Here is a 22,572-nt window from a genome sequence, read left to right as displayed (position 1 = left end):
CACTCACAAGATACCCCTCCCCACAGCCCCCAGATTAATAGAGGGCATTCTTGTAAACAATGGTCCTCAAACCTTCCTCTGTCACTCTTCCTGCACCTACCCCAAGGGTGGGAAATGCCCCTTAACCTAGTAGCAAAGCCACATCTCAATGCTGGGGGGAAAGCCAGAAAGCAGAAAAGACCTACAATATGTGGGGCACACGTCTGCTGTGTGCCTTCTCCTTCCTGCTGTGATCTTTTCTCCAGGAGTGACAGTCAACATATTTAACAACCTGCAAGGTCCCCGACCCCACTGAGCCACACATTAACCCACAATGGCTGGCTATGTGAAGGGGTAGGGGATGAAGTCCTGCAGGGTGGCTGGGTAGGAGGCCAGGCCCAGTAACTAACTACAAAGAGCATTCTTAGATGTACTGGCCAGGATGAGCAGAGCAGGCACAGGGGTTGCTATCAGGCCTGTCTCTGCTCAGCATCCTCTTGCTTCCTGCTGGTCCTGTCTGGAAGAAGAAATGTGATGAGTGAGGGTGACAGATGATGCCTACCCACTGCACTTGACCTTTCCCTTAGGCCCACTCCCCCATTTGGGCTCTTAACTTCCAGCCAAATGGAACCTGAATTAATTTATTGCCAGCCTAGCAGATGTGATCTACCAGTAATGATTGATGGGGAGAGAGAAAACTGACCACATCCTGAATTGAAAGCTTTAGTGTTTCCCAGCTTGTTCCTCAGTATCCCCAGGCAGACCTCTGGCTTTTAAGAGTCCTGTATTTATTCATTGGCACAAAACACCCACCTTGAAGGGGAAAGAGGCATTGGATTATGCACACTGGGCTTATTCACGTTTTCAAAAAGGGAATTCAGGGGGTGAATATTTTACCAAATAATAATAATAATAATAATAATAAAAGCCCTGCCTCAATTCCTTAAGGGACATTTCCAAAACTCGTCTAGTCATGTCATGCCCACTCCATCTACTCATAGTTTGGTCCAATATTATTGAAATGTTTAAACTGAACTTTAAAAAGAGGAAGACTAGGAAACCTGAAACAGAAAAGGATCATTTTTTTAAAAAAATTGAAACGTATTAGAAAAGTAAATGTCATGAATGGCTTGAATGTGTAGAGAAAAAAATTCATCCATGAATCAGTACCGTTAGGGCACTTAACATCTGTAGAAAATGCAGGTTGCCCTGAGAGTCTACTCTTACCCCATCTAAGAGCCAATACCCCAGTGGGAGCCTGCAGCCCAGCTAGAGGGTAGCTTTATGTGTACAGGCAAAGGCCATCATATCCTGCCTAAATTTCACCAGGTAGCAAGACACTGGAGGATTCCAATTAGCAATGGGGACTTGCTCCCCGAAATGAGAAATCTGGGGTATAGAAGAAATGCCTGTTGGGGCTCTCAGTCTCCTGACCTCATGCCGACACTCTGATGAACACCCCAATTCCTGATCTCCCTATACCTAGACCTTCCCAGTTGTATGTGTTCTCCTCTCCTCTCCCAAGATACCATTCACCTCAGAAGAGAACGGCCCAGCTTGTTGATGGGGCTACTGCACATTTATGAGGGCTTCAGCACTCATAGTTTAGCAAACTGCTAACTTACCTCTACAGATAAGAACCCCTCCCAAACTGCAACCATTCCCCTTGAGTTCCATATCCTACCTTTGGCCCTCTCATATTCAGTAGACAGCCTGCTGTTCTATCTCCATGAGAAAACGGAGGCTGTGCTGTGAGAAATCCTTGCACTCCAGCACCATCATACATGCATCCTCCTCCAACATCCCTTCTCCCTCCCTTTCCACTGGTGTTCTTCACTTCATCTCCTCTCACTTCAGCATCTTCATCCTTTCCTTTCCACTGGCTGCCTCCCTCTGTCTACAAACATATGCCAGCCACCTTCATCCTTTAAAAAATATTTCTGTGTTAGTCTGTCCTCACACTGCTACAAAGACATATACCTGAGACTGGGTACTTTATAAAGAAAAGAGATTTAATTGGCTCACAGTTCTGTAGGCTGTACGGGAAGCATATTGGCTCCTGCCTCTGGAGAGGCCTCAGGAAGATTCCAGTCATGGCTGACGGCAAAGGGGGAGTGAGGCATCTCTCATGGCAGGAGCAGGAGGAAGAGAAGAATGAGGTGGGAGGTGCTACACACTTTTCAACAGCCAGATCTCAGGAAAACTCACATGCTCTCACGAGAACAGCACCAAAGGGATGGTGTTAAACGCACCCCCAAGATCCGATCACCTGATGGATCAGGTGATGACTGATGGCCACAATCAGCCAATCACCTCCCACTAGGCCCATCCTCCAACATTGAGGATTACAACTCCACTTGAGAATTGCGTGGGAACACAGATCCAAACCATGTCAATCTCATACCGTATTTCTCCTTCATGCTACTCTCTTTTCCCGCCCCTTCCTTTCATCCACATACTCCTTTGCAGAGCATCTGCTGTCCACAATTCCCCCTGTTGCCTCTTCCTCCCCCTGCACCCTGAGCGCTGTCACCATTATATCTCCAATCCTACACTTTCAAAACTGAATTTCCCAACCACTGATCTCCATTCGTTTCTCATTCTTCTTTACCTCTTTCAGCAGCAGGCACTTTCGACCTCTCTCTCCGTTAAACTGTCTCCTCCACTGGTGCCTGCTGGCTCTTCTCCTACGTCTCTGTACAGTTTCTCCCTGTCTCCCTCAGGAGCTCTCTTTCCTCTGCTTGACAATTTTCCTCCAGGGTTACCTTCCACCCTCTTCTCTAACGCTTTGTCCCTGGTCAATGTCACCAACTCCCACAACTTTACTTAATGTGTTTATCCATCACTGGCCTTGGCTCCAGAGGACCAGCTTACAGTAAAGGGACCAATGGACATCTCAAATGCAGGCATCTCACCCTCAACATGCCCCCCACTAAACTCTTCACATTACCCCCAAACCTGTTTTTCATCAGAGATGTGCCATTATCCTTCGGGCTGCCCAAACTAGGGACTACAGAGTGACAGCTGATGTCTTCTTCTGTCCCTCCTTGTCTTATGTCACTTCAGAGCTGCCTACAGCACATCCTTTCCCACACCTCATCTTATCTCACATCTGTCCACACCCGCTACCCCAGCACAGTCATGGTGCGTGGCACTGAATAGATGCTCAAGAAGAATTTGTGGCATGAATGAATGAATGAATATCATTATCTTACTGTAGGATTCCATATCTCCCACCTGAATTATTTCAGCAATTTCATAATGCTCTTTTAGTCTTTCTCCCCTTCATTAGAGAGTCTTTTCATTTTTAAAAACAGCAGTCAGGTGATGAGCCTACTCACTGCCCCACCCAGAATCCTCTTGAGTGTTCAGCACTGTACAACAGAGTTCCAATTCCTTGATATGGCATGTGTAGGGCTTTTCCATCCTGGCCCCACTTCTCCAGCCTTGCCTCTTACCTTCCCTTCCTGTGCAGGGTCTCCCTTAGCACCCGTGCCTGCTTCTTTCATAGCACTGATCATGCTGTGAAAATTGCCTGTTTGTTTGTGTGTCTTCTTCTGTTAAGCTGAAGCTGCTGGAAACCAAGGCTGTAGGTCCCCAGAGCATAATACGGTGCCTGGCTCAAAGCTGCTGCTCAATGCATCTCAAAGTTCATTAGCAGCCAAGTGGATGGAGGGCCAGCTGCAGGCATGCTCTACTCTTTGGGGCTCCTTAAACATACCAGGTTGACTAGGCTAAGCCATGATGTTCACTAGGTTAGCTGTATTGAATGCATGTTCAACTTATGACATGTTCCCATCAAACATTGAGGAGAATCTGCACCATGAACTCCTCCACAACGAGGAGAAACTAGTCACAGAAACGAATCCCAAAATAGGGTACAATGCCTAGTGAATATTATTATTTGTGTATTTTCCAAATCAAACTGGGGAAGAGTGTTAGATACAGAAGGAGCCCACAGACCTATGGAACTGTAATGAGTGTTTTTTTCATGGGTGTTTGTATTATTCTATTTCATGACTTACATGTACATTATATGCAATATTTTATATGTATCTAATATTACATAACAAAGGACATTTAAACCAGTCTCTTAAATAAAATTCTAGAATTATGCTCATTTTATTGAGAGGTTAATGGTATATGAGGAACCCCAAGCGAAAAGATCTTAGCATATTTTGCAAAATGACAAAGTTCTGGGTAGGGCGCGCTGACTCACACCTGTAATCCCAACACTTTGGAAGGCCAAGGCAGGAGGATTTCATGAGCCCTAGAGTTTGAGATTAGCCTAGGCAACATGGTAAGACAGCATCTCTATTAAAAAAAAAAAAAAAAAAAAATTAAAGTTCTGGAAATTGGTTACATAATTATGTGAATATATTTAACACTACTAAACTGTACATTTAAAAATAATTAAAATAATAAGTTTTATATTAAGTGTTTTTAACCACAATTAAAAAGAAAAAAAATCCTGCTTTTAAATCTGTGATTTTTCTGCCATCCAATTAGTTAAGCCACCACACTGTTTAGGTCAAATCAAATCACTATATTTCTGTTCAAATAACAGCATTTTTCTCCCCAGTATATTGGGAGGGGCTCACGTGCATGCATTCAGAATTTTTTCTTGTATAAACAAAATTCTGTTCTCCCTGTTTTTTCAGAGGCCTTGTTAGGTATCTTATGAGCAGCTTTTAAAGAATTATGTAACAGATCATATTTAATTCACTTAGTTGAATTTCAAGGATAGTTCAACAAATAAGCCCACTGAACATCTCCAATGACAAATTGCAAAAAAAAAAAAAAAAAAAAAATTAATCAAGAACTTGCTATGCTTTAAATGGAAATAAAAATAAAGTATTAAAATAATGCTCTTCACGTCTTTAAGAATAACATTTAATTTGTAGGGCCAGACAACCCAAGCCTAACATCACCAAAAAGGCTTACTGAGAGTTTAAGAAAAACATGACTGGGACAGGCAACTTCTGACGCAGGCATCTTGGGCCTAATACTGATTACGCCTTCTTGATCCTGTTCCAGCCCCCACCCATTCCCATCTGGACACGCCTCACCCCACAGCTGACAAGATTATTTCTCACTAGCACATAGAGCTCTGCCAGGGCCTGCCCTCACCTCCGGAGGGTAGGTGCACCACCCACCTCACACACCCATTTTTTTCTCATCTCTGGCTTCCCTCGTCCTTTATGAGCTGCATGACAACCCCCAACCCCCATTCCCATGCCTGCTGGTGAAATGGAAAGAGCTGAGCTGTTGTTAAAGTTGCCTGTGTTTCAATGCCACATCTTCCTCTGCCAGTTAAAGGACTAGTGCAATCCTTTAAACTTAATTTCCCCCATGTGGAAAACTAAAAAATTGGAACCATATTGTCTCTAAGGCTGCTTCTTCATATTCATACCTTCTCTAAGTGAATCTACTTCTCCATGTCAAGATTCCCTGGTCTGTGGTTCTCAAACCTGGTTACTTATCGGAACCACCTGAGGACTGTTTATATGATACAGTATTTCGGGACAGCATTTCCAAACTATGTCAGGGCAATCATACCCTGCAAGTATGAATAGGTGCATTTCAGAACAAGATATTTAGGCAGTGAGTTTGAAGAAACATCTTTAAGTTGAATAACTGTCTTTACTGCGGGACTTCTCAGAGTCATTAATAGGATAATTTGCATGTGACTCTTCAAATTTATTTTGACCCTAGAACTCTTTGTTGGCTTGTCACTATCTGTACTCTCCCAAACACCTGTTGGCATACTGACATCTGGAAGGACACTAGTATTCTGCCAAATACTATTTGAGAAAACACAGTCCTAGAGAACACTGAAGTGGCTAAAAGAACAGGTTCCTGGATCCTAAGGTACAGCCTCTTTTCTGCCCTCCCTGGAGGCTGCATCAGTATCAACAAGCTTGAACATCCTGTGAACATCGTCCGCTCACCCTTGTTCCCTCCGTGCCCTGCTCAGATCCCATACTGCTAGTTCTAAAATCAGCTTTCCCACAACCCAGGCAGAGGCCAGAGGTTCCTCCTCCAAGCCTGGGGGAATCTGAGCTCATGGATTTGTTTTACTGTTTCAGTTCACAGCGTTTTGCAGTGACACTGGGATACCATCTGATGGAGAATATGCACAGCCATTCTCTCACATTACCATGTGAGTCCCTTAGGCCTTATCAACTAATGGTAAATTTCCTGCTGCAGTTCTCACTTTAGATATTGATGAACTGGGCCTTTTAGTCTCCGTCAAAAGGGAGATGAGATGAAAGACCAAACATCATTTGAAATTTGAGCTCCAAATTGGGGGGAAAAAAAAGTTGAACTCATTTCTTTGAAAATTTATTGTACCACAGTCCAGATTAACACCCTTGGTACCATCCATTGCTAAGCTTTTACAGTGTAAAATTACTAGATTCAGGCAGTCGTTGGCCAACATTAACCCACCTCAGTCAGTTGTGAGGTCTCTATTCAACTGATGCTGTCTGTACAGTGGAAAGATTTCTTTAGATCTGCCATTGACTAGCATCTCATCTCTCCTATATGTTTGCCCTATCAAGTTGCCTACTTTCCCTTGGTTTCTTGACTTCAATTAAAAGAATACAAGGTTTGGGAGCCAGAACAGAAGGCTAGAATGTAGAAAAGGTCAAAGCAAGCATCCCCTTCTAGCTGTTATATTAAAGCCCTTGTTGGATGGCTTTTCAGATCTGAATTGGCATTTCTTCTAAACATAACTGTTCTGATGGCTTCTCCTCGTGCAGAATTTAAAAGGCCAGCAGGGGCAGCAGTTGAGTTGGCTTTAAGAGATAAATTCATAAGTCCCCCAGGACGTACAATGTTTTAAATCAAAGGCTTCAAAAAAAAACCTTTGTCATCTAAATACAAACACATTTATTTGAGCTAGCCTCTAAGCATGCAGGAAGTCATCATTTGTGAAAAAAAATAATCCTTTACTGTTGACTGACTATGCAGCAGACTCCACAGCAAAACAAAAACAAAAATTCCTGGATAAAATATAATAGAAGTTGCCTTAAATGCATAGCCAAGCTCATGAGAAAATAGGAGACATTTCCAGGGCCCAAATAAAGCAAGATCTGGAAATCAGATGGTCAGCTGACCCTAAAGCAGTAGCTTCCTGCCTGAGATTTTCTTATCTCAATAACTTAAATATTTGGCTTAAAGCCTTTCATGAGTCCATAAAAGTTTGGGAGTTGAAACTGAGTCTTCTGCCTAAATCTGCCTAAAGCCTTAGTGAAAAGATGGGCTATGGGTTTGATGTGGGTGCTAAGAACTCATAATCTCTGAGAGGTCTGGAGTTCAAGCTCATACTACTTGAGGTTTTATAAATTACAACCTGAGAAAAAGTTTGAAAATGCTTAGGATCTGCAAGAGGAAGTCTGAAACCTCTGGTAGGTTCATCCTTCAACCCAGGCCTCATCAGATTCTCATAGGTAAATGCCTACTACACATGAGCTCACAATCCCAAATTATCAAAATCCCATGAAATATTATTACTTGGGCCGTTTGGATTTTATGATACACATGGAAAACACAAAAGACCAGGAAAAAGATGAGGAAGTCAGTCCCTGTCAGCACTATTTCCTTTGCTCTGTCCAAAGTTAACAATAATTGTTAAATAGCAGACACAATGAAAATTCTCTGTATATCACCATTTCTCCTATAACATGAAGTGTGTTCCTAAAGATATGACTGCATTATGGAATTTTGGTTCATGAAAATAACAGAACTAATGGGGGAAATGTGTTCAGAGTAGAACATTCAAAACTTGCGGTCTTACAAAATAATATATTAGGTTGGCACAAAAGTAATTGTGGTTTTTGCCATTAAAAGGAATGACAAAACTGCAATTACTTTTGCACCAACCTAATACTAAAAAAGAATACTAAACTCAATAAAAATGCCACTATTTTAAACATCTTAAATTCTTAATAAAAGATACTTCAGTAAAAATGACTCTTTACCTTGGTTTTTGAAAATAAACAGGTGAAGTTTCTTAGTGGATGTGAGTCTGATGTAGCACTGTGGCTTTGAGCTACAGAGACAAGACAGAAGGAAGGACATTCTTAGGGCAAAGTGTCACAACACCAGAGGTGGATGGCTATGACTCAGTGTCTTGTTATTCCTTCTTCTCTGGCTTAAAATAGAATTTCAGCTTTTGTTGTGTTGCCATGTTTCTCTTTTCAGTTTAAAAAAAAAAAAAAAAGCCATTTGTGTCATTCTAAATAAGACCGGAAGCCATGAAAGTGCTATTCTTCTGCTCTCAGCGTTACTGCCTTTCCTTTGCTCCATCACACATGCCTCTAATCCCCTCTAAAGCAAATTGTGGCTCATATGAGTTCCATTCTCCTTTCTTCAGTTTTTCAGCATGGTCTCTGAGGAAGCCCATTTGTGTTTCTTTATGCCCGTTGCTCTAACAGTATCTCATCCTCTCTTATCCCTTTACAAACATCTCCTGCACAGGCTGAAGGCTTTCCTCCCTCATTCAACCCCTGCATTTTTAGAACCAGGACACACACTCCTATTGACAACACTATGTAAAAGGTTTCTATGAGGAAAAGTATACACATTCAGGAGCGCCATACATGCTGGACTTGCACAAGGACGCACCTAAGTGAGAAAGCAGATGAGGTGTGTGTGGTTTCTGCATATCCCTCGCCAGGTCACTACTGGCAGCTGGGCAGCATTTTCACATTCACCTGATGTTACTCAGTGGTGCCAAATACTGTCACCCCACACTTTTAAATGTCCAATGATTCATGTTATGTGAAGCTTATTATGAAGAATAAAAGACTAAAAATATACATTACCTTCTCCTTTACCTTGCGAAAATCATATTTTGAGCTAGCACAGTTTCGCAGTTTAGTGATTTTATTGCCCAGTTTACCTACCACATATGAACAGTCACGTTACATGTCTATGTTGGAACAAAACAGACTGTGCATGTAGTTTTCAAATTTTCAGAAAGTCTTCTTAGAAATTAATTTGGGATACAAAACTGGAAAGTGGAGTCTGGAATCACAGGGCAAGTGAATTTACATGGAAGCCTAGGTTAGGGGATACAGATGGTATCTAACAAGGTGGCATAATTAACCGTAAGGCCAACCCATGACTCTGATGAGTTTCCCATGATGCAATGCATCCAAGCGTCACAACCCACTCTTGGCAGTTGGGACTTTCAGCATCTTAACTGCTGAAGAAACATTTATATGGAGGGTTAAGAGACCAGAATTGAATCTTGTAACATCTTTCCTAGATGTTTTCCACATCCAGTTGCCTACTTTCCCTTGGTTTCTTGACTTCAATTAAAAGAATACAAGGTTTGGGAGCCAGAACGGAAGGCTAGAATGTAAAAAAGGTCAGAACATGTGCTTATTTGAGAGGCAAGGAAGTTTAGTATAATCAGAAATATTTCCTTTATCTCTCCCTTTTTAGGAACACACACTCATTTATTCCAGAAACAGTAACCAATTAACAAGCACTGAACTGTGTGTCAGGAGTTAAGTATGCCCATGTCTTCAAGAGCTTAGACTCCAGTGCGGAAGACAGAGGCACAAACACAGGTCAGTGAGTTAACTGCCAACAATGCAGACAGAGAGAGCTAAGATCCATGTCCCTAATTCCCAGGGAGCCGTCTGGCTGGGATTGTTTCAGGGCTGAATCCAGAAATCCAAGTGATGCCAGCCAGGTATGCAGATAACCAAAAATGCACATCAGCGGAAGCCAAGGAGTGCCTGCATACAGAGCTGAGAATTTCCTCCAGAAATAATTCTATGTCTTCCCCCACACAGGACAGTGGAGGCAATGGAGAGCCCAGAGTTCCTGACAATGGAGCAGGGACACCATAATTTTTAGAATGAAACAGCATCAAAGCTGGTATTTCTAATCAGCTATAAGCAAGTCTCAACAGAGCACTCATGGGAATGTCTGACTTGAAGCTAAACATACCGCCTACATATCTAATAGAGGTATGGGGCTTCTAGAAATAAACTAATTCATGGTTTTCAAAGTGTGGTCCATAGACCAGCAGGTACCTTGTCAGAAATGCAAGTGCCCCTCCCCAAACCCATCAATGGGGAACTCAGAGATGTACACCAGAAATCTGTGTTTTAAGAAGCCCTCCAGGTGATTCTGATAAACAAGTTTGAAACCACTGCGCTCATTAAAATTAGAGGATAAGTGCTTCATTTTGTTAATAAAGGAGTTATCTGAAGCTGCTGTCATGGACTTTGTCTAGACAGCAGAGATGCCTAGGAATCTCTGTGTGTCAAGGAATTATCTCCTTTGCAGTGAGAGACCAGGCCTTCAGCACAGAGGACTTGCATTCAGCTGACACAAAAAGGACACTGAGACACAAAATACAATTTAAGAAGAAAGGGGACAGAAAAGAGTCCCTCGTTTTGTCCCACGTCTCATGCCATGAGATGAGTACTTGTCTAATATATAAGCCTGTCTGGACAGCTTACCCTATTAACTAATCCCTGTCACAGTGTGAGGAGACAAGAAAGATAAGGAGAGATGTGAAATTGTGGTGGAGGATTTCTCAACAAGGTGATAGAGACAAAACAAGGGCCATGGGGGAATGGCCAGGCCTGGCGTCCCGTTGCTGCTAGAGCAGCATGTGGGTCTGACTTGCGGCTTCAAATGGAATGTCTAGTGAGCCAGTGCGGCTGTCATCTGCGAGGTGGGAGAGGTGCCCATGTTGAAAACTGGAACCAGTAGCATTCTGTGTTCCATTGCACAAGACTGTAACAGTAGAGTTAGCAAGTGGTGAACACAGTGGCAAGGATCAAAGCCAACACATTAGGAATCAAACTTCAATACTTCTAGAGAAAGAAAAAGCAAAATAAACTCATCAGGTGCTTTGTTTCACCTTAACAATTTATCAAATCAGTTTATAAAACCATTTATAAGAATAAAATGAATTGTTAGAGAGAGCTTTATAGAGACCCAAATGGTTGAACTTAATTCATAAAACCAAAATAGTTCCACTTCCCAGGCGTCAAACAGACTCTGAGCATACGTGATCTTTCTATTCTAGTTATGCTATACTGGCTGCATCTCCACATCTTCCATCATTGCCATTTCCAACAGCCAAACTCAGGGATGCTCATAAAAACTGGAACTTGTTTGACTCAATGAGAAGCTGTCAGTAACATTTCAATTTAATCAGATTCTACCTGGTCTTTTCTGACTTTCCTGTATCTATGCAATGATTGTCATCAAATCTGGTCCCACTCATGTTGGCCTGAACAGAGATGGATAAAATCAGAATTAAAGTCACTGATAAGAGAGGATAGGAGATGCATCTCCCAACACACAGTGGTTTCTAGAAATTCTCAGGTAGCAAAGAAATGCCCATAGAATTCAGAAGTTTCATATTCTATCTCATTTTTCCTGTCCCCTTTACCTCACCATCCAACTCTTAGTGCAAAAGAGACTCTAGGGCGGCCATCCCAAGGAGGCAAATGGTCACACTCTGCCTCTCCAAAATACCCAGTCTAAAGGTGGCAGTAAGTGGGGCAGTGATACTGGCCTCCAGAGAAGAAATACGAAAAATGTCCTCAGATTTCCTCCCAATGTCACCATTCAGTTCTTCCACGTTATGTTTATAAATATGTTTATTGGAGAATTTTCCTTTAAAATATTTTATTAATGATCCTTCAACCTTCTCCATCTTCTTTGTCCCTCCTAATGAGGAAGGTGCAAAAGAGCCCACCCATAACCAAGACAACATTCACATGACCTGAGAAAAGGAAAATGGGCCAAACCAACCCTGAGCTTGGAAGCTGATTCTAGCTTGCATTCTAGTTGGAAATCGAGGCTTTCTAGTCATGCTGGTTGGATACAAATAATTATGCATTTTGCCCTTTAATTATTGTTCAAAGTGCTACAAAAATCAAACATGGTGGGAGCTCACAAAGAGGATCTTGTCTTTGCTGTGAGATTCCCAGGGGAGGTGCATTTACTGGAGACCTGCTTGATAAGAAGGTGTTCACCAGGGAACATGCAGGCTGTGGACTGAGCATGGAGAAGGTAGAGAGCATCTGAGCAGAAGAGACTGCACTTGAGAAGCAGCAGAGCATGTAAAAGGAACAGGAAGCTGCCCAGGAGACTGGAGTGCAGAAAGCGAAGGAGAGAGATGCAGTGGGAAGGAAGTAAAGCCACATCACATGGGCCTTGTGGGACATAGGGGCAGTTTACGTTTTATCCTATAAGCCATGGGAAGCCATTAGCAGGTTTTAAGTACTGAAGCAACCATAGAGATGTCTAATTTTAAGGTACTCTGTACATAGCAGTGTTGTTGTGGTGCCGCAGGCTACAGAGCAATGCAAGCTTTTGCCCAAGCTGCTCCTCCAGGCAGCACAGGCTGTGACCCTGAGAGTGGTGGGGTGGGCTGAGAGAGCTGACATGTCCCTGTGCTCAGAGCCCTCCTTTGGGTGGCCCATGTGCTGGTCTTGGCACAAGGATTTGGCCCATTCACAGACAGCCTATCCAACTTCACTGCTTAGAATTCTCATCCCTGACTCCAAGCTCAGCCTGTCTAGATCACACTTTTAAAAGCTGTCCTGCCATCCTGTGGTGAGCTGCACTCTGTCCCCAGGGACAGGTTGGTGGTACATGGGCTTGAAGCAATGAAAAGACTTCCTGCTCATTCCTCCTGAACATAACCAGATGCCTAGCCAGTGAGGCCAGGCTGAAGGTGTTAATTCCTGTTTACCTGAACAGAATGGCATTTTTCCAAAAGCTCAGTGCCCAACTTACAGTGTGTCGATGTGAAATCTGAATTATAAACCAGTCCCTCTTTATCAATATTTATTAGGTTATGTATTTTAGCATTGTGTTTGGGGTTCCCTTTAAGGTCTGGCACATTGCAGGATGTAGAATAGATATTAATACTTAATATCTTAATACTTAATACTTAATACATTAAAGTGAACAGCAACTGCATTGATGGGTTGGTGTGAGTTGTGGGCCACCTGCATTTCCCAGCGTCATGTGCTGACACATATGTGGTCAAGCATACTGCTACTGACTACTGACCCCTGGCCACTGTCAGAACACCAGCCTCTGTCTCACTCAATTCATGAAGTGCTCGCCCCTTCGCATCTCCATCTGGAAGCCACCATGCAAAGGCATTTAGTATATGCAGAGGGGTATGAAAGACATTATCAAGGCCAGAGACACCGACAACAAGAAAGGGAAAGGAGAGTACTGATAACATGCAGCATCTACTGAGCACCTACTCACTACCAGATGCTTAACACACATGATCGTTCATCATGACTCAGTTCCTGCAAGGTTCATACTAGTACTTCGTTTAATAGATGAGGACAGCAGAGCTCAGGTGGCTTAAGGGACTCATCAAATTCTGACAGTCAGGAGAAGGCAGGTCTGGGATTCACATGTAACATCTATGCTGTGCTTAGCTCATAGCACCATGGAGACAAAAGCCCTCTGCTCAGCACAGAACCTCTTCATGCCCAGGGGCCCTGCCACATACACGGCCCTCTCAACATCTGTCTCTTCCCAAACATCCTGTTCCCCCTCTCACTCCCCTCCCTACCCCTGACCCAGGAGAACAGATGCATTCCAGATCTGGGTCCCCAGATCCTCGCCCCTCCCTCCAGTTTCCAGACATTTCCTGCCGTAAAGTAATTTACTGCTTCTGGGATGATGGGAAATCAGTCCTGGCAGTAGCGATCCTCCCCAGAGATTTCCTTAAGGAACTCTGAGCCAGGGTTGAGTGGGTGAGCACAATCATGGCTTCACGTTTTCCAGAGACCTTCACCAGGCATCTCACAGCAGCCAGGAAGTGGAGGCAGATGAAATGAGAGTTTGAAACCCCTGGAGGCCTTCGCTTCTGCCTCTTCAATTAATTGAATTCTGTACTTTCAGAGGACTGGAGTCTTGGGCCACTGGCTAAGGTTAATAGAACACGAGTGGGAAACCTGCCTCCTCGTGCAGAGATGACGTTACAGATAATGGCAGGGAGGGTGGGTAACAGCATGGGGATTGGAACCCTAACAAGATCCCAGGATAATCATCAAACCAGGGGAAGTTACACATAATAGGAGGGTGAGTAACAGCATGGGGACTGGAGCCCTAACGAGGTCCCAGAATAATCATCAACCCAAAGCAGACATGTGCTGAGTAGGGAAAGTTGAAGAGGCACTTGCTGCCAGCTAAGCAGCCTGGCCTACAGCAAAAGGCCGGCTCCCCACCTAGAAGAAGAAAGAATGGGTCCTGTGGGCGGCGCCCAAGCACCTGTCTACAAAGTCAGTGCCTGGAGCTAAGGCATCAAGAGATATGGAATGAGCTTTGTGTTTACCAGAAGTCCTCTAAGTATAAAAGGACTGAGTAGGGGACCCAACATTCTGATAGTAAGTTTGGGGTGAGAAGAGGAAGCCCTCCAAAGGACAGAGTGGAATTATAGTAGATAATTGACAAATGTCATGTAAGAGACTCTAAATCCATTTAATGGCAAGGGCTTTCCTTTTATGACAGAGGGAACAAGTTGGGGTCAAGGGGGACGAGGGGCTGCTCACTGGCCCCAGCTGTCCCCACTCTGTCTTCTGTGTGTCATCTTTCTCTCATGGGTTAGATGGTCTCCCAATTACATGCCCATCCAGAGTTTCCACATGTCTTTCTTCAACCCCAGAGATGAGACACTCACAGAGTCCTCTAACATTGTTAGTTAAAGCTTTGTGCCCCTAAGTGTCAGTGCCCTGGATACTCCTTTGCTGCCTCTGTCAGGAATCGGTCTGCCTGAGCAGCACATCCACCCTGCAGAGGCATCCGCTGGGACCAGTGACAGCTGAAGGACTGCCAGCAGCCTGAGTGGGGTCCATGCTTAACGCATTCCTAAAGCACCATCTTAACTTCCATTGTGTGACAATTCTTTGTTAAATGTGTAGACGGTTGGATAGATGGATGAATAATCTGATATGTGAATGACTGAGTGAATAAATGAGTGAATAAATTCGCATGATAGCTCTCTGGGGTAGGAAATGAAACTGTTACCTGCGGAACATTTATTTCTCTATACAAAACCACAAAAGACACAATTGAGACTGGAACCCTCAGCCTGAGTCATACACTAACTAACGGAGCTACTCTGTCCAGAGAGACACCTCATGGCACTGACGAAGCCCGCCTTGCTGGAGCCATTGCCGTGGTAATTGTGGCAGCACCACTATGGTACCTCCTGACAACAGGCCTCTTGGAAGGCAGGTAACCAGAGGTTTTCACTGACCTGTTCTTTGTTTTCTTTTCAGATTATCAAGGAGGTCCCTCCACCCCCTGCCGAGGAGAGTGAAGTAAGTGACCACAGGAGGATGTCAGCGGGTGGGCAGGGTGGCAGAGTGGGATGGAGAGCTGGCTGGGCAGCCAGACACTTAGCCCCCTGCAGAGCAGAGCTAAGTCAGGTCCAGAGGATTTAATATACCTGCCTGTAAAGCAGCAGGGAGGAAAGTCTCTGGCCTTTTGAACAAGAAACTGAACTAAACTTCCAGAAAAGACAATGGTTTTGGAGGTTTTCCTCCCTGCAGAGATAAAATTTGACACACAAATCAATGTTTTTATCCATACAGTTATTTGGAGCTTCAAAGCTTTTCCTCTAAAACAAACCCTAAGATTCTCTTCTCCCTGCAGAGACTTAATGCTTTATGTATGTAGATCAGGCATAATTTGCTACATTCTCCAATCTTTGGTTCTAGGAATAGCCTGACGCCAAATATTTCATTTTTCTTTAATTTAAAAACAGTACTACCTAAAGATGTGCCAGGCAGTAATAAAAATATGCTGGAGAGGGATATGTTAATATCCTTGCCTTCCTCTCAAATCCTCATCATCTAAAGAAGCAAATTCTTGGACTCTACCACTAAATTGGCCAGTAAGCAGTTCTGATGCAAGGGTGGCCTGGGGTAGAACACAGTGGAGGCATTAAAGGCTAATCATGAGAAAGGCAAGAGTACCTAGCGAGTGGCTTTGCTAATCTGATCACTGTCAGTACAGCTGGAGTCTCTAGATGCAACACCCACCCAGTCAGGAGCCAGGGTTACATATCTAAACACTCAGTGAGACCAAAAGATATATTGATAAGGTTTCAAGTTCTTGTCCTCAATCCCTAAGGTCTGTTGCGTGTAAATCAAGTGCCAGTTCCTCACCCTTCCCCTTCCAATGCCTTGTCAAGTTTCCCACATACAGAAAGAGTAATGATTAAATTTTAAATTCCATATGGCTCTTATATCCTGAACCATATGCATGTAAGCCAAGGGATTTAATAGCTGCAATCAATTAAAGCGCATCTTGTTGGAATGCTAACTTTCTGCCCAGAAATCAAGGGAGGAAATTACATCGCTGTGCAAAGAAGGAGAAAATACCTTCTTTACATACATAAAAATCTTTCCTTAATCCTTCAAGAGAAAGTACCACGGCTAGTTCCACGACTGCAGTTGGCTTTGTTTCTGTTGTGTGCAGCTCTCTCTTAGACTTCCAAAAAACAAAAAAGAAAACAGGGCAAGGAGCTCCCTTATTGGGGCTGCTTTGTTTGCCCAGAGGCAAAGAACATTCCCTCCCTTATTGTGTTTAATTAGAGGGGTTGTGGCTTTTTCTTCTGGCTCTTGCTCTGTGTTTGCCTTTAGAAGGTGATGTGGCAGCCACAGTGGCCAAAGTGCACGTGGAGAGGTAGGTGTAAGACTGGCAGGGCCTCTGCCTTTCCCCAGGTCCAGCATCTAGCCTAGGGGTTCACACACAGTTCAAGCCCAGAAGGGACTTTTAGGATGAAGGACCCAGCAACACAATTTTGGAGCCAAGTAAAAAAGCCCAAACTAGAAAACCATCTAGGAAGAATAGCTAAAAGCAAGGAAGAGAAGTATTTGAGTTTTTTCAGTTTCATTAAAGTTGTAATTTCGCCCAAAGAAAGCTTACCTCATTTCCCAAACAGAATAACAACCTCAGAATGCTTGAAATCTAAAGGGTTATGTTAGGCTTACAGGAGTTTTGGGGCTAAAGCTTCGTCAGCTGTCCCCTGTCACTCTATCAAAGGGATAACTCACATGAACATGTGCATTTAATTATACTTGGTTGAACCTGGGCTGGACAGATAACTAGTACATTTCATTTGCTGATGAAAAACAAAACATTCCCTTCCTAGAGCCTAGAGTCCCTCCTCTCCTACATTTCCCTTTGAAACCCTCTGACTTAATCAATTAAATATGACGTCAGAAATAAATCAAGAAACTACCCAAACTGGAGACCTAAGCAATTAAAATTTAAACATCTTACTTTTTAGCATCAGACATTTTAGCATGTGCTGATTGCCTTAGCATGTGTGCTGGCCCTGTGAGTTAGGCCGCCTAATCTCCTTCCTAATGTATTTTGGCAGGAAAATAAAATAAAAGAACAAGAAGAAGAAAGAAAGAAATCCCACAGAAACAGATAACCTGATGTAGCCCATGCAAAGTATTTTATACAATGCTCTGAAAATCATAGTCTCAATCTAGACAGTCTTTTCCTCCAGCTCCCTATATTCAAATCACAGTGTCTAACACTCAGTAAGTAGCTATATGAAGTCAAACACTCTCTGCTGTATATATGAAAACGTTCAATGTTATTTATCCAAACTTTCATCAGTTCTGTAAGCATCATATTCTGAGAGAGGCATGTCTACTATTTAAATAACTAAGCTTAGAGAATTAAGGTAACTTTATAAAAGCTCTCAGTGATCTTTTTAATAGAAGATATAAAAATTCATAATAGAAAAAGCATAGCATTCTGACATTCTGTGTAACCAATAGTGACATCCTTGTATAAAGAGGGTAAAAAGAGAAATTATTTGAAACTTGAAGAGCTTAACAAAAGCAAGGAAGCTCAGTTTTAACAACTAGGAGGGACATTTCCTGGGCTAAGGATCTTCTCAAGTGGCAGCCGCAAGCATCCCTCCCTAACTCCCTAAGTCTATAGTTATTCCAAATAACTGGCAGTTGATGGGAGAGTGCAGTAATGGAGCACTTCATCTGATGGTTTTGTTCTGCATGTAATCACCTTCCATGAAATTTATGACCATATTTGAGTTTTTATCAACTTCATTAGCCTGCAAAAAACAGAGACCAGTTGAGACTAGTCCAAGATTAAAGAACTGAGGTAGACTGTGGCTGGGGAAAGAACTGAGGCAGCTCCAGACACCACCCTCCTCATGGGCTTTCGATCTCACTGCTAGCAGCTCTGCTTCTCCCTGGGAATTTACTCCCTTCTGCTTTCTCTTACCAGTCTCCTCTCTGCCCTGGTAACTCTGGTTTGTACAGAGCGCTCTCCCCTGACTCTAGCAGATACTTCCTGTCTTCATTTCACCATCTGCCCCCAGTGCTTATAGCCTGAGTCTCTGAGTTACCATCTTCCAGTTCCCAACAAGGGAATATACTTGGTCCAGCTCATCTTTTCATTCCAGACCATAGATCATAAGTCAAAGCTTACAGCCAACCAACAGAGTGGTGCTCTTGGCTCGCATCTGGCCAAAGAGAAGCTTTCTAGTAAGCCCCACAGACACGGTGAGAATAGCTCCCCTCAGAAGGAGGAGTGGACCTAGTGCAGGCCCTGTGGCCTCTCTAAAATATTATTGTTTTAGAAACTAAACTTCAGTCTCATTAAATACTATCAAAATAAAAGCTGCACCCAGGAATCCATGCCACATTCTTCTTCCATCTGCCACCTATACAGGCTCCCAAAGATCCTACCATTCCCAGCTTCACACATATTTGAAAGGGAATAGATAGTGGAAGCCCCACAATGAATGGAAAGTAGGTTACAGCTTAGTCCCAAGCAGCTCCATGTCTCAGACACACACAGACCTACACATGAAGTAAATGTGCTGGAAAGAGAAGATGCTTCCTTGCCCGTGTCCTCCATCACTCTATCAAAGGATAGCTCCAGGAATACCTGCCATTTTCTTCCTTAATCACACTGCCTTGGCCAGACCTGCACTGGACAGTTGACTAGTACATTTCATTTGCTGATGAAAAACAAAACATTCCTTTCCTGGAGCCTAGAACACCTCCCCTCCGTCATTTAACTTTGAAATCTTCTGGCTTAATCAACTAACTATTATGTCAGAAATAAATCAAGAAACTACCCAAACTGGAGACCGAGGCAATAATAGTTAACATTGTGCTTTTTAGCATCAAGCAAATCAAGGTCTAAGAATCAGGGACATGAGAGAAGTCAAATAGGATAGGGGTAAAAGGTAAGTAGCCCCAATGGTTTTCGAAATTAAAAATCTTATGTATTCAACAACTCTAGAATGAATGCCTCTTATGGGCTGATAGCAAGTGTGAGAGCCCATGCCAGAGTTGCCTTAATAGAGTGTATAAGTGGGCGGGGTGCAGTGGCTCACGCTTGTAAGTCCAGCACTTTGGGAAGCCGAGGCAGGCAGATCACTTGAGACCAGCCTGGCCAACATGGCGAAACCCCATCTCTACTAAAAATACAGACATTATCCAGGCATGGTGGCACATGCCTGTAGTCCCATCTACTCAGGAGGCTAAGGCAGAAGAATTGCTTGAACCCAGGAAGCAGAGTTTGCAGTGAGCCAAGATAGAGCCACAGCACTCCAGCCTGGTGACAGAGCGAGACTCCATCTCAAAACAAATAAAAAAAAATTAGCCGGGCATGGTGGCACATGCCTATAATCCCAGCTGATTGGGAGGCTAAGGCAGAAGAATTGCTTGAACCTGGGAGATGGACGTTGCAGTGAGCCAAGATTACACCACTGCACTCCAGCCTGGGCGACAGAGTGAGACTCCATCTCAAAACAAGGGTGTATAACTGGAGGTTTATAAAGTTAGTGACCTAATCAGTCCTAATTGGGAAGAAAGGTAGAAATTCCTGGTGGATATTGCATGTGAGTGTATGAAAATTAATAATAGCAGTTAATTACTAAAGATGATATTTATTGAGCATTTACGACTATCCAGGCAATGATGTGAAGCACTTTTTCTGGTATATTTCATTTCATCATTCAGCAACCCTGAAACAAAAGTGTGCTATTATGACTCCCCATCTTATAGATGTAAAATTGAATTTTAATTGGATTAAAATACTAGTTGCCCCAAGATTTCAGTTATTAAGTGATGGGACTGGAATTCAAACTTGTACTTGAAAAAGAAGCATAGAGCAGTCTTTCCTCACCTGGCCCTGAAGATGATGTAGCTCCTGCATCCAAGAGCAAGGCCTCCACTCCTTGATAGGAGCATCGGGTGCTCTTTCCTTGAGTGGTAGTGTCACCCCCTCTGACTCAAGTGTCACTCAGACAGAGTACACACCCCCTTTTAAGACTGATGTAAAGATAGCTACTTATTTTCTGTGCTCTGTCCATGCCCTTAGTGTGCAGCTATTCTCTTTAGCTCTCTTATCTCCATGTTTCCTGCCTGTCTTCTCTTTCATGTTCCCACATCACCATGTTTCATCATGAAGCTTTAGAATGCATCTGGGAGCTTGATATGGTGGGTCACGCCTGTAATCCCAGCACCTTGAGAGGCTGAAGCATGATTGCTTAGGGCCAGGAGTTCGAGACCAGCCTGAGAAACACAGAGAGACCCTCCATCCCTGCAAAAATAAAAATTAGCTTGACATGGTGGCTCTCACTCATGTGGTCCCAGCTACTCGGGAGGCTGAGGTTGGAGGGTCACTTAAGACCAGAAGCTGGAAACTGCAATAAGCCATGTTCATGCCACTGCACTCTAGCCTGGGCAACAGAGCAAGACCCCAACTCTTCCAAAAAAAGAAGAATGTGTCTTGTTTTAATCATGGGTTAGCATACATGCACTGGTGAGTGGGTGAGAGTGAGAGAGGATGTGAATACGTGGACATCTGTAGGTTGGTGTTTTGTACCTGAAGGGAGAGGAGTAGGCACTGATGCCTTCAATAGGCACTGATGCCCATCCAGTGAACAGTAGGCACATGGATTCGAAGGATGAAATTATTTTCAGATTTTTTATTATGCTCATTGATTCTAACAAAGAAATTTCTCTATAGGAAGAAAATTTTATATAGGAAAACTGAACTATGGAAAATTATACAGGGCCAGATAAGTTGAACTCCTAATACCAACAGGCCTGGCATCCTTCCAGACACATCTACACAGACACCCAGAGTAGCTGTCAGGCATCTTCTTGCCAGTGATTATTAAATACACATCCTGTCTCTCTCTCTCTCTCTCTCTCTCTCTCTCTCTCTCTCTCTCTCACACACACACACACACACACACACACACACACGAACACATTCACACACACATACACTCCAAACAGAAGTCCTAGAAAACGCCCAAAATTAAGTATTCTATGTTTAAAAAAAAAAAAAAAAGGAACATTGCTGCTAGGAAAATAAACACCTTATTCTTTGTGGAAGAAAGAATTCACTCCTAGTTTGCCTCCAAGGCTGATATTGTGGGCATCTCCCTGGCTTACCCCGAAGACCAGATGAGACAGTCCCACCAGTTCTACTCTAAGTTCTGCCCTTCAGAGCCTGCCAGACCTCGGAGCTTCTGTAGCCTTAGTCCTTTCATTTATGGCATCATCCTCACAAAACTTACTCCTCTATAAATGTAAATAATACTGTTGACAGCTGAGTTCTCTTTTTCTCAAAATATAACACTGTGCTGGCAGGTGATGGGGACTCAATGATAGTTGCTTGAATTAGTGAAGGAATTGACAAATAAAAGGCCCTTGTTGAGCTTGTAAGTTTCAGATGTGCTCTAGTTCAGTGACATTTAAAATTAATTTAAAAGCTGATTTAAAGCTACTGCCTTGGGCTTCTTTTTCAGTTATGTGCTCCTTTTCATTGATCATTCCTGTTGAAACCTGCAGTGAATTGGGAGCTGTGAGCCCTCTTTGGGTCAAACTGGCCACGTGGCTTTTCCAGTAAATGGATACCAGAAAAGCAGGAATGTTAAAGAACTTGTCAAATGAGTCTGAGAGGGCCACCCTACGCACAACTCCAGGGGGCGCTATTCACGTCAAGTCTATGGAGTTGTTCTGTGAACCATCTACATGCAGGAGTGAGGCAGCCCCAGAATCTGAAAATTCATCCCTTCTACCCTCTGCTTTGCTTAATAACTAACAGTTAAACATTTGTTGAGTGAGTGGAACGTAATACAAGGAGTTGTGGAAACATGAGGAGGGAGCATTTCATTCTCTGGGGAATCTGGGAGTTCTTCGCAGAATAGGTTACCCTTAAACAACATTAAGGGATGGGTAGAAGAAATGGGAAAAGGGCTTTCCAGGCCTGTGGAGGCCTGTATGTTGAAGCATGGAGCTGCACAAAAGCCTGGCACGACTGGGAAAGATGGGAAAAGTTCAGGATCTGAGGACAGCACAGGGCTAGTCCAATTACAGGCCAAGTGAATTCACAGACTTCATCCTCTACAGCTGTTTCTTCCTCGAGCAGGACTGTGCCTGCAGGCACACCCAGGTCTGCCTGAGGACACGCAGGTCAGAAGGGGCCTCCACCATCTGAGGAATGTGCTGCCATTTGTGTTACCCAAGCTCCAGCCAGCTGGACGTCTGGAGCCAC

At 43.4% G+C, this 22,572-nt stretch overlaps 1 protein-coding gene and 1 long non-coding RNA gene across 3 annotated transcripts in view; both read left to right on the top strand.

The window, feature by feature from the left end:
* The window catches only part of ANTXR1 (ANTXR cell adhesion molecule 1), a 268,927-nt gene that overhangs the window by 174,284 nt on the left and 72,071 nt on the right, over nucleotides 1-22,572 (top strand). For both annotated transcript variants that reach the window (XM_032291881.1, XM_032291882.1), the window contains exon 14: nucleotides 15,279-15,320. In XM_032291881.1, the coding sequence (XP_032147772.1) occupies nucleotides 15,279-15,320 (42 nt within the window). The remainder of the gene's footprint in view (nucleotides 1-15,278; nucleotides 15,321-22,572) is intronic.
* Nucleotides 4,433-9,853, top strand: LOC116560496. Its single transcript, XR_004272991.1, has 2 exons — nucleotides 4,433-6,589; nucleotides 9,321-9,853. It is a non-coding gene; the product is annotated as an uncharacterized LOC116560496 (long non-coding RNA).

This window comes from Sapajus apella, unplaced genomic scaffold (genome assembly GCF_009761245.1).
Source record: "Sapajus apella isolate SASKATOON/1434 unplaced genomic scaffold, GSC_monkey_1.0 scaffold26, whole genome shotgun sequence".
In the NCBI taxonomy this organism is placed as follows: Eukaryota; Metazoa; Chordata; class Mammalia; order Primates; family Cebidae; genus Sapajus; species Sapajus apella.
The sequence above is the reverse complement of the archived record's forward strand: the minus strand, read 5'-3'. Positions and strand labels throughout refer to the sequence as shown.